This window comes from Marmota flaviventris, chromosome 9 (assembly GCF_047511675.1).
Source record: "Marmota flaviventris isolate mMarFla1 chromosome 9, mMarFla1.hap1, whole genome shotgun sequence".
Classification (NCBI taxonomy): Eukaryota; Metazoa; Chordata; class Mammalia; order Rodentia; family Sciuridae; genus Marmota; species Marmota flaviventris.
This window is the reverse complement of record NC_092506.1, coordinates 13,170,526-13,183,205: the sequence shown is the minus strand read 5'-3', so window position 1 is coordinate 13,183,205 and position 12,680 is coordinate 13,170,526. Positions and strand designations below refer to the sequence as shown.

Sequence of the window (12,680 nt, the reverse complement as noted above, 5' to 3'; positions counted from 1 at the left end):
GATTTCATATGGATGAACAGTGTTGGACAGTGTTCCTTAGTGCCTATTTAAATGCACATCTCTGTGTAGTTTTGTTCATAGAAATATAAGTTTGTAAAGAACTTTGATTTCAATGGGCAGTTAATGCATTTAAAGTCTGGCAACCTTTGGCTGTACTTTGCCATTCTGATGGTTAATTGTTAAAGATTTCATAAAGTCAATATTTTCAGGAAAGAAGTTAGGTTAGCTGAAACATACAAACACCCAGGTATTTAGAAACATTTTAATGCTTAAGGGGCAGGGTAAAGGGAAGAGGTTACAGAGATTGGTGTCCTTGAATGGACAGTCAGGTAAGAGGGGCTCAAAATCTGTTCTCTATCTCAGTTGGAAACCAATTGAGTTTTCTTACTCCCACCTTCCCACAGTCTGAGACAACATGCTCTTCAGAAAAAAAGCCTGCTGTCAGCTCAAACCCTTCATTGTGAACATCAACAAGGAGAGAACAAAGTATCCTTCATAGAAGATAACTCACTGGCAACATCTGATATGGCAAATGTATGTGTAATTTTTTTTTTAATGTGGAGGAGCATTGATGTTGTGGAGGTGACTGCAATTAGACAATACTGGCGTTCAAGTTGAGCAAAGCCCCACACACTTCCAGGTGGCAGTCATGCATCCTGCTAGATGCCCCAGGAAACTCAGTCTGAAGCTGCTCTAAATGTCACAAGTGGCTCTGGATGCCTTTTTCAGTTCATGTAAAGACAAAGATTGGATCACCTCTGTCCCTTTTCTACCAGGTAAAGCAGTTGGTGCTTTCTACAGTGTTTTGGTTAGGGAGGAAATGATACTTGGAGTGGATTCTTGCTTACTGTTGGAATGTGGTGTGTCTGTGCACATGAGCCCCTGCACCCAGGCTTGTGATGGGAAGACAGGAAGGGTGCAGGCCATCCACAGAAGAGGAAGGGGGTATATTTTGGTAGCACAGAACACAAAATCATAATGTTTGATCTATGAAATCGACATCTCCCCTCAGTGCCTCATCTAGGACGATCTCGAGGAGGACATCAGTTAGCTGGTTGGGAATAAGAATCCCAATTTTCCCTGAGCACCGGAGTATTTTGCAGTTTTTTTTACTACATGTGTCCCTGTAATCTCTTCACCCATGGCCTCTTAGTAGAAGTCTATAAGTTGAAATATATTCATAGGACTTGTGGACACTAGTCAGAAGTCCAAGAGTGGTCTGGTCTCAGGAAGTCCTAATCCTAAGGCAGCTGGGAGAAGGGACATTGATTTAGGCAACATCTTTCCTTTCAGATGAGCTGGGGGGAGATAGTAGCCCATTGACCCAGAGCCCTCAAAGCTGAAATCAGTGGCCAAGTGGGGTTTCCTGTGTCTCTAGGGCTCTGTCTGTCTCTAGGATCATAAAAAAAAATCAAGACAGCTTTTTAAAATACAAAATAGAGATGGTGCTTTATAGGAACTCTGACAGCTCCCAGATTGGAAACCACTGCAGACTTCAGACGAAATGCATAGATTCCAAATTCAGACATCTATTTTCTCCCTCCTGTCTTGTGACACATGTACAAATATGGGAAAAGACACTTCCTCTCCATTTTAATCCCCGGGGTAGCTTTTGCTTAGTGAGAGTCAAGATTGCTCCCTCTCCCCACCTCCAATCTCGTTCTTGTAGCTCATTGCATTTCCTGGCTCAGAGACCTAATTAAGAAGTCACAAAGTTATACCTGCTTTTTGTTCCATTGACACCTCAATACTTAGGAAGGCAAAAGTGGAGAGGGAAGACATGACAGACGTGCGCTGAAGCTGTGGTCAGAGATGACAGCACTGTTTCCCCAGGAAGATTTAAGCTGGGCTTTGCTGCAGCTCTGAGGCGGGGAAGTCTTCGGGGGGTAGAATCTCTGAAGTCAAATTCCTCCTCTCCTCCTCGAATAACTGGTATTCCCTTCTCTTGTATTTCCGGGTGCCATAGATAGCCAAGGCAATGACAGCTGCCAGGACAGTGGTGACTCCCACTGTGATCCCAGCTGTTGCCCCTCCCGACAGGCCTTTGCTGTTCCCATGGATGACTTTCATGGCTCTGCGCAGCTCCAGAGGTTCCCCCAGCCGCCATCGGTGGGTCTGGGAGTCTTTAATCCAGGATCTGGCAATTTCTCTGTTTGTCACTAAGACAGTGTTGGTGCTCTGACTTAGGAGGGGTGGCCTGGTGAAAGGTGGGAGCCTGGCAGGGGGCAGGGACCCACCCGTGAAGACCCCAGCCTTGATGCAGTAGGACACTTGGCATCCATCGCTGATGACAGCTAGGTGTTGGCTAAAGCCCTCGGGACACTTTTTCAGGGAGGGTACCCCCTCTGTGGATACAGAAGATTTTAACAAGGGGTTCCCAACTGCACAACTGAAGAACCCACCAAAGGGGACAGAAAACTTGTATCCCATCTCATAGTCCAGAGAAACACAAACGCTGAGGCTTGCAAAGAGGCTCACTGGGATGTAGCCAACTGGGCAGGACTGTGAATTTGTCATCGGGTTCACGCTCTTACTGCTGAAGAGGCCCCCAAAAAGAAGTCCTGAGTTTGCAGGTACTTGGTCCTTGACCATGCACCAAAAAACCCTAAATTGAACCTTTGACACCTGGAATACATCTTCACACACCGTACTGCAGAAGATGACCCAATAGCACTTCTCCTCACACTCCAACTGACTATAGCCCTCCTCATAGACCTGAGTCAGCAGATGGACTGGAGAGTAGCCAGCAGGGCAGGAGAAATTACCAGTGAGTGGATTCTTCTGCTGCAACTTTTGGCAAAGGAGAGCACTCCTGCTCCCTGTGAGTTGAGTGCATTCTTGATAAATCCCACCAAAGGAGAAGTTGGTCATTTTCCCCTCACAGGAGCCATCATCTGTATTGGCATGAAAATTGAAGTTGGGTGAGTTGATATCAGTACACCCGGGGTAGGTGTTGAAGTTGTAATACTGTCTCACAGCAGTTTCCACCGTTTGTGACAGCTTACTCACCAAGGGACCAGGCAATTGAGGCAGCGTGTTCGGCTTGATGAAGAAATGCAAGGGCAGGCCAGCACGATCTATTGCCACCAGGTGGTTGGTGGTACTCTGCTGCCAGGTTTGGAGGGTGATGCCTGGGTAAAAGGGAACCCCTCCAATGCTCTGAACCCTGGAGTTGGTTCGGTTTGCGAGGTAGCTCTTGGTCAAGTCATCCTGGTAGGTGACATTCACGGATGCTTTGAAGTTCACGGTGTTTAAGAAGGAAACTCCGGCAGACGCGGTCACACCTATATGGTTGCTCTGACTGTCCTGGAGGAAGGAGGACTTGATATGGTCCTCCTGCATGAGAATAGCTCCAGCTTCCAGACTAGTGATGACATGGGTGCCATAGTTGAGGACCAGGAGCTCTGCCAGGTAGGTGGCCATTCTTGTCTGATTGTTCGATAGAAAGTCAGAGATGTCCATGAGGTCCTTCATAAATCCTGAGCTGAGTTTGGAGGCTGGGTCGATTTTGACTGTGTAGATCAGGTTTCTTACCTGAACACGAGTCGTCGCAGCTTGGTCCCTCACTTGAAGGGTCTTCATCCTCTGGAATTCAGTGGAGAACTTGCCATTGACCTTGGAAAAAACAGAGATCTCCATGTTGATGGAAGAAGAGATGCTGCTCTTGTAATTCATCCAGGATTCCAGGATTTCCGAGTTCAAGTCCAGGTTGCTCTGTTTCTGAGGAATGGTGAAAACTTCATCGGGGATGATGTACTGTCCATCCTCTGTGGTTCTGCAGTCGGTATAGTTCAACTCTATCACCCGTCCCATGTCCACGTTGCGCAGATTATCCCAGCCCCCTCCGGGGAGGACCTCCAGCACAGGGATTTTCAAGGCATTCTTGCATCTTTGAACTCCAGTCTCTTCTTTCTCTCCTAGAGGCGGGTCTGTTTTAGCGCAGGCCACCACAGCCCAGAAGACGAAGGCAGCCCTGAAGCTGCTCATGGTGCTGACAGCCCCGGCCCCACAACAGCTTGAAGCAGCAGCCAGCGAGCACCCTGAAAGATGGAAAAGAAAGCAGTGGCTGAAACAGAAATTTCAACTGTTCTCCTCAAGTCAACGGTTCCTCTTTTAGTTTAACGCCATTGCAAAACGGGGAAATGAAAGTTGGTTGGAATATTGAAGTCTATTAAAACTTTGCAAAACTTATGTTCTGCCAGTACGCAAACAGAGTCCTGTGCTTCAAAGTTCACTGCCCTGTGTTCCCTATCTGCAGCTGGTTACTCTGCAGCAGTAGTGGGCACCCAAAAATCGTGACTCCGTGGCTTACCACTTCCCCACCCAAAGGCTCTGGATTGGGTTGTTTGTTCACTGTCTTGGACTTGATGTTTTAAATTTTGCTTGACTTCTCTCTCCTGGGACTCCAGGGACAGTTTCCTTTTACTGGAAATGCAGAGGATAGTGGACATATCACCCTTACTGAGATACCCCGCCTCCACCCTACCCACTCAGACTATAGGGAAAGCAACTGCGGAATGTTGAAAATTTCATTGGGGAAATTAATTCCACCATTAACCTGATGGTGAAAGTCCACAGATAAACACATTTATCGTTGTAAGTGCTGATAGTCCTGGCTTTGGAGATGGAGTTATCTGAACCAGAGCTTAATGTGCCCACAAGGATTCTGTTTGCTGTCTGCTGGGAAACCTCAGTCTGCATTGTTCTAAGCATTCAGAGTGAGGGTAGGGAACCCCCACACTGTGTTGTTATTTCCTTTCAGTTAGAAATGCTCAAGCAAAGACAAACACATGCTATAATCTAGACTTTTGATGTTTTAAAATTGTGCTTGACTGATTTACCCAAAGATTCTGATTTACAAAACACACAGTGGACAAGGATTATATGTACGTGTGTATATGCATTTACATAATCTTCCATGTGCATGCAGTTTGCAATAAGTTGTACCTCTGGTATCTCTTATGCCTTTTTATCCTATTTCTAAGTGCATATCATTGGCACAGGTGCATAAAAAAGGATGTGCCTCTTTATTTGTTTTAAAGCAACAATTCTTTTTTTATATATCATTAGGAAAACATATGTCATGAATTTCCTTTTGTGTGTTGATGCCAGGTCAGTTAGACCCCATAATATAGAACAATGTCTCTTGACCCATTGCTCTAGTTCCAGGATTAATTGAAGCCCAGCTCAATTAATTCTTTGGGATAATTAGAGTGGGTCTTAGTACCATTAGTGGTAGCCAGGGAATCCAGAGCAGTTAATGAAGCAAGCTCCCAATTGTACCCTCCTGTTTTCAAAATCAGACCATAAACCAGGTGCTGAGGCTTCAAGCAGTCATGTCTCAACCCAGGAGTATCACTGTGCTGTCACCTAAGAAGCAGGTTCCAAGGAATCAAGTTAACTAGGGCTGTCACTGATGCAGCCAAGAAGTGTTTTAGAAAAAGATGAGGCAAGCTGCCTAGCTTCACAGGCTGAATTTCACTAGTGATAGTTTTAAACCCCTGATGGCGATCTGTAAATACAGAAATACCACATTCTGGGGCTATTCAGGCCACAGTTATCATCCTTTGGGGAATTGACTTACACTAGTCACTCAAGAAGGCTTGACTTATGAACCAATGTCTAGTCCATGCTTGGCTAGAGTGCCAAACATCTGCACAGGATATTCTGGCTAAGTTGTAGTCAGTGAGTTATAAGTTTACACCTCAGCAAAGATCCCAGAATTAGAGGAATGACAGTTCAGCTCCCTTGAGTACTTTCAATAACTCAATATCTGCATGCTTCTTTTCAAATGTTTTAGGGATGGTTCCTGAGGATGGGAATATTCTCCTTCTTACACTTGGTTGGAGGTGTGCTCACGATTCTTACTGTTTTCTCTTTGCTAGATCCTGTTGAGACCTCACTCTTCTGCAATGAGAATCCAGGCAAGGTGAATATAGACAACTCTATATTCAGGTGTTACTAAATATTTAAATAGCTAGTCATCGTCTTTTTTTTTTAATTATTATTTTGGTTTTGTGATACTGGCAATTGAGCCCAGGAGCACTCAGCCACTGAGCCACATCCCCAGCCCTTTTTATTTTTTATCTTGAGACAGGGTCTCATTAAGTTGCTTAGGGTCTTGCCAAGTTGTTGAGGCTGATCTCGAACTTGCAATCCTCCTGCCTCAGCCCCCAGAGTTGCTGGGATTATAGGCGGGTACCATCATGCCTGGCTTTAAAAAATTTTTCTTTTGTTTTTTGCTGTAGCCTTCCTCTTCAATTAAAAAAAAAATTGAAGATAGAGAAAAAAAGCCAACAAGAATGAAATTATATACTAAAATATCATAATTATTTTAATAAGTGAGAGATTCTTATGTCACGATGTGGTGATAAAAGGATGATACACATCCAACTTGACCCCAACTATGTAATATATGTGTTATAACATATGTGTGATATGATAGTTATAACTGTAACTAGAGGAATCTGTATACCAATCAATTGACAGTGATTATATCACATTGTTAGGTTTATGAATAATTTGAATTCCCCTCCCTCTTTTCTCTGTTTTACTAAGTTTTCAACAATGAGCATGTCTTACTTATTTAAGAATTTCTTGCTGAGAATCTACCAACTTCCAAGTAGCAATAGTACAAAAAAAAAATCATTTTTGTATTCAGGAAAAAAGTAACCCCTCCCCCGAAAATACCTATATTTTTTAAAAAGAAAAATTATTTCTGGAATTTTCATAAGCCTAAAATGGTCCAAACGGATGGACTCTGCAATTCCTGTGCTCAAAGAAGTTCTCTTTGACTCAGGGCCAACAAGGAAAGGAGAAGTCGAAGGATGGGAAATTTGGGCTCAACCGCATTGGGCCTGCCAGGGGCAGGAAGAGTTTCCTGTACCCGCAGAGTGTGAGGAAGTGGGCTAGGGAGAGCTGGACCCAGTGTCTCACCTGCACCCTTTCCTGTCTTAATCCTTCCACAAAGAAATCATCTTTTTTATTTTCTATTTTTTTTTTTTTTATTTTTACCGAAACGCATATGCAGTCACATATGCTCACCAGATGGCCACCCGGGAGGAGTAGGGGCTGTGGCAAAACGCTGAACTTTGACCTTTAACAGAAAGAGGCACCTCTTCCACAAAAGGTATATATCTGCAGTGCTGAAAAGCAATTTCACTTCCTCCAACAAGAAGCAAGAGGGAAGTCCCATGTCTGCCTTCTTTCTCAGTTTGAACACGTGCAAACTTCTGAAACCATCTCATGTGGCTCAAAACCGTGATTCACGTCTGAGGTTCAGTTCTGCATGGGCTTGGAAATGGTTCAGGTTCTGCCTACTTCTGCATCTTGCCTGTGCTCTGAAACAGTCGTGTTTGCCGGGACCCTCCCACTTCTTATTTGCAGCAGGAATCTAGAAGACTCATCAAAAAAACCAATAATTGCTAAATGGATCCGTGGAGCACTAGGACTTCACAGACTCTGAAGTTTTATAAGCTTCATTCTGGAAAAAAATCTCAGAGGTGTGAGTAGCTGAGACTGAGTTCTGGAAATTCAACAAATCAGGATCAGCCACTGGCCCCAAAAACCAAACAGAAAAGGTAATGGTGAAAAGCACGAATTAGTCCTTAGCCCCATTGAGTTCTGCCCTCTGTGTGGAGGTGCGGGGTGGAAGGGCTTCAGAGGCAGGCAGTCATGTCTAAGAACCCCATCTTTGTAATGTGTCAGTTTTGCAGGACACAGTGGCCCACACCTGAAATCTCAGCAACTAGGGAGGCTGAGGCAGGAGGATCCCAAGTTGGAGGTCACCCTGGGAAATTTAGCAAAATTTTTCTCAAAATAATTTAGAAAGGGCTGGGGGCTCAGCTCAGTGGTACAGCATCCCTGGGTTAAATCCTCAGTACTACAAAAACAAGTTGATCAATTAATTAATTAAAAAAATAACTTTCAGCTTTACTTATTTCTGGTAAGGCTGACACAAGTGCACATCTCAAGTTACATTTAAAAGGACCACTGCCTTTCTCTTTCAATTGTCCTGCATGGCTTCCCTTCGGCTTTTTCTCTACCCTCATAGTTGTACATTTGTCTTTGGTCATACTTCCCTGTTGGGTGTTTGAGACCAAGCAGATGACCTATATTTTGGCCAAAACCTAACCTCTTTCTTTTCTACTGTTAAGGTCAGCTGAGACTCCTCAGGGGTTATTTTTAGGAACTTGTGAGGAGCCTCTGGGCTCCTTCACTTTTTTCCTCTTCTAGTTATGCCACCTGCCAGAATGGGTCAGGGGCTTGCTGACCACATGTGGATTCCTTTGTAAACGCTGCAGACATTTCCTTCTCCAATGACCCTCTTCTTTGCACCATGCACAGGTTAGCTTCCTGTTTTCTAGGGTCCTCACAATCCCGGGATCAGAAGGTTGGAGGACCAGAGTTGCAGGACCCTTAGAGGGCTCCTATTATTCCTTGGGACCTGGCTGACTTTGAAGGACAAGAACCAAAATATTAATTATATTTTTCTTAGCCATTTTATTTTCAGATTTTGGTCACTGTGTCTGTTGTTGAACACCCCCAGAAGAGTTCCACCAGCCTTAAAAGGGGAATAGTGGGTCTTAATTTTAACTTTTGCAATTTTACAGTTTTTCCTCTTCTATTTAATTGGGGTCAGTATCAATACAGAGAGCCAGTTATATCCTATCTCTCCTATAGGTGATGTCCTAGTATTCCAAATTGACTCAGGTTATTCTATTAGAAGTACTTCTACAAAATACTAACAGGCAACTGTTATAAAAAAAAAATTTTTGTTTTGAACTGGGGATTGAACCTAGGGGTGCTTCATTACTGAGAACATCCCCAGTCCTTTTTATTTTTTATTTTTGAGACAGGGTTTCACTAAATTGCTAAGGGCCTTGCCAAGTTGCTGAGGCTGGCCTCAAGCTTGCAACCCTCCTGCCTCAGTCTCCTGAGTCAACAGTTATAAAGTTTTAGAGGGAAAACACAAAATTAATGAGGCAAAACCACATTTCTTTGTATAATAGTTCTGAACCAAGAAGCATAATTTATAATATTAATATACCTTTGACATCTGATTAGCATCCATAAAACCTATAATTTGTCAAGTCGATCACATATAAACCTAAATCAAATAGAAAGACTATAAGATAAGAGCACTTAATTTCCTTTTTTAGACACCTATCAAACATTTGCAAGCAAAAGTGAAGTCTAAGTCCTTGTTACAAATATGTATTTTTATATATGTAATATATTATATGTTATATTTACATGTTTACAAATACGTCTATATAATATATACACATATCTATCTGTGTAGCTAGAGAAAGAGATCTTATAGAATCAAGAAACCAAGAATACATGAACTTATATATAAAATTAATGGTTATTATTTTAACTTACAAATGACTCATATGTTTATAAATGTTTATTCCATTTACATCTACCTTAACTGCCCATTTTAACGGCTATGTTTAGATTACCCATGAGTTGGGCATGGTGATGTACACCTGTAATCCCAGCAACTCAGGAGGCTGATGGATGCAGGAGGATTTCAAGTTTGAGGTCAGTCTGAGCAACTGTCTTAAAAACAAAAACATAAACAAACAGACAGACAGAGCTGGGGATGCAGCTCAGTGGCAGAGAGCTTCTTGGTTCAACCTCCAGTACCACCACCCTACCACCACAGCCAAAGCATTTATCCTAATACTGGCCACCACCACCACCACCCCTGCCAAGATAAAATAAAGCAAAAACAGGTTGGGGATGTAGATCAGTGGTGGAGTGCATGCCTGGCATGCTCATGGCCCTGGGTTTGATCTCCAGCACCACAAGATAAAGAAAAGAAGAAAACTTGCACATGAAAACCAATATCAGACAAGTATAGTTAACATTTTAAGCTATTCTTATTGTTGTTCTAACAGTGTCCACATTATGCTTTGAATATAGCCCTTGCTGCTTTGGCACTGAAAATTATTTTTAAAATGGGTATGTTTCTTTCTCTACCTCTCTCCCCTGCCCTAATCTCGGAGGAAACAGGATTACCTTTTTTCTCTATTTTAGGTAGATTTATCTGTCCTGGAGTACACAACCACCATAGGAAATAAGTAATCTAGACTTTGGGGATGGTAGCAGAAGTTCTCAGAAATGACTATCTCCAAATGAACAAGTGAATTACAACTCCAACAGAGAACCTGTGGAATGGAACTTTGAATCACCTCTTTAGAAGGCCCCAGTTCCCGGAATATCTCCTGTGCTAGCAAAGCAATAAACCTTCTTTTTTCTTTTTTCCAAAACCATGTCCTTGTAGTTATTTCAGCTTCTGGGACAAGAACCCAGCTTTTGGCAACATTGTTGTTGTTACTATTATTATTTTGCCAAAGAAAAAGTCTAAAAGCAAAGGAAGTTGCACCTTAAGCATCTTAACAGAGAAAAATACAGTTCTGATTGGCAGATAACCTGGGCAAAAGAACAACAACAAAATAGTGTGTTTTTATAATTCTAAAGATATCTTTATTTTATCTTACTAACAAATTTATATTAACTTTATTTTTTTTTAAAGATTTACCTAAGTAATGTAAACTAAAAGGCATTTGGGGTTATGTCTTTAAATTTGTAAGTGCTTGTTTCTTGATAAGCCAATTTCATACAATGTAGAAAAAACACACAATACACACATGTACACAAACATAAGAAAAAGTAGAAAACAAAGGTTTTATAGCTTTTGTTTAGATTTATCATTGACAGTTTTTAAAAAGTTTGGCTGCTGATATTACTATAGCTCTAAGCAATCCTTAATCTTAAATCTGCATTTCCAAAGGTGTGACTTAGTGAAAACAAGGTAGAAAATTTACATCTCAAAGACACAGAAATTAATACGAACACCTTTCAGTAGGGCATAGATCAAGCCCTCAAGAAAGAAAAAGTTTTAAGAGTGAGGCTCAAGCAGACCTAAGTTAATATCTTTTCCTATTTTAAGAGTTAATCAAGCCCAGTGGGGAGGCGAATGTCCGTAATCCCAGCAACTGCTAAGGCAGGAGTTTCCCAAATCAAATTCAAGCCCAGCCTCAACAGATTAGGGAGGCCCTGAGCAATTAAGTGAGACTGGGCCTCAAACTTAAAAAAGAAAATAAAAAGGACTGGGGACTTAGCTCAGTGGTAAAGAATTCCTAGATCAATCCCCAGTACAAAAAGAACAAGAAAAAAATTCATCAAGACAGGGAGAAACCCTTACAAAGGGAAATTTCTTTTGTATAGCATGAGAGAAATCATATTTTGGAGAACTATCTGGTTGATCAGTGTGCAAGAAAACCAATTTTGGAATATTAAATGTCCATCATTTTTTTAAACATTAGGCCCCTTGGTCATTGAATGTAAAATTGGCTGGAGTGCCAGACAGGATTTGTCTCCAAATGCTTCCCTCCATCCTTGAGTTGATTTCCCATTTTGGAGGAAATGTCACTTCTCCCAAAATTTCAGCCTTCTGAGCTAACGGGTGGATCTGTGTTTTGGATTCAAAGGGGCAAAGGTTGCAATGACCAGGAGAAAAAAAAAAAGACAAAAAGCAAAAAGGTAAATTTATGTAAGGGAGAGATATAGGAGAAAAAGACCAAATAAATGCTAATAAGCAACGTTCTGATAAGGGTTCTAAAATAGAGGATATGCAAACCAACCAGCCTAGAACAAAGAACCATTTATCAAGTAAAATAACTTTCCAGCAGGGATGGTGGCAGCCAGCCATCAGATTCTTTTGGCCTTTATCATCAGTCATCAGAAGCAGAGTAACAACCTGACTTACCGACAACTGATTAAACCAGAGTGCACTTCCAGGTACCCAGGACATGCTGCACTACAACAGTAAGTCACCTTTTAGGTTTATAGCTATAATTAAATCAGAAAGCCAAAATTCTCTCTAGGGGACAACTTCACAGAATTAGTGTTTTCCATTCTTATGCAAGTGACCAGAGATCTCCTCAAACCAACCTTGTTTCTTGTTTCTCAGAGAAGTTTAAGTTCCTTTCTTGCTATAGAATCCACGGATCAGAATTCAAACTTCCCTGTTAATCAAATGGCACAAGTCCAAATCAGTTGAAAAGAAGCCACATTGGCACAAATGAGCCCCAAAGACAAGGAAAAAAGGGGGGAGGTTCAATGTGCCGTGTTCAGGAGAACTTACCAGGGGTCAGATGTCCAGAGCTCAGAGAGTTCAAAAGTTTGTTTCTCCGCATCAACAGATGACGGTAAAAAGCAGCCAGTTCTATCGCAAAGTGGAAAGAAAGGGAGAGATCCTGAAATAAATATAATTTCAGCAGCTGCTTGGGTCCCTCCTTCTCTGCCCTTTAGGGTTGAGGTCAGCTAATTACAAGTAGATAATGCCAAAGGGCATGCTTCCTCCTGGTGGGGCTGTTACCAGAGTCCTAGGCCAGAGGTCTGACCCTGGGCATCCAACAGATCAGGTCCAGCCACTTGTCCCCAGAACCAAACACAAAGGTAAGTGAAAAAGCATGAAAGGCATATTAATCAGTGCAGCTACACCCAGAAGATAAGGGGACCCATGTCCTTAGCCCTGCCTTCAAGGGACTGACAATGATTTTGAGGACTTATAGAAAGGGGAAGGAGGGTCAGAAATGGGGGTTTACCTAGCTGGAGACGTCACACGGCTGCCAAAGCAAGCGATCTTGGTCAATTGTGGTCCA

The 12,680-nt window shown here is 42.3% G+C and overlaps 1 protein-coding gene across 2 annotated transcripts; it reads right to left on the bottom strand.

The window, feature by feature from the left end:
* Positions 1-248: 248 nt before the first annotated feature.
* Positions 249-12,257, bottom strand: Mpeg1 (macrophage expressed 1). Of its 2 annotated transcripts, XM_071616133.1 has the most exons (3): positions 12,161-12,222; positions 11,968-12,041; positions 249-4,040 (listed from the first exon to the last, which is right to left on the bottom strand). In XM_071616133.1, exon 3 carries the CDS (start codon positions 3,985-3,987, stop codon positions 1,840-1,842), a length of 2,148 nt encoding a protein of 715 aa, XP_071472234.1. In that variant the 5' UTR covers positions 3,988-4,040; positions 11,968-12,041; positions 12,161-12,222; the 3' UTR covers positions 249-1,839. The 2 variants fall into 2 exon arrangements, with proteins under 2 accessions (XP_071472234.1, XP_027800028.2); XM_027944227.2 differs by lacking the exon at positions 11,968-12,041 and having other exon boundaries at positions 12,161-12,257.
* Between the last annotated feature and the right edge of the window lie 423 nt (positions 12,258-12,680).

Coding starts and splice junctions, on each gene's coding strand:
- Mpeg1 (XM_027944227.2), bottom strand. CDS start 12,212: ATGCGGAGAAACAAACTTTTGAACTCTCTGAGCTCTGGACATCTGACC. Junction 4,041..12,160: donor CTCTGGACATCTGACCCCTG/GTAAGTTCTCCT, acceptor TCCATCTTTCAG/GGTGCTCGCTGGCTGCTGCT.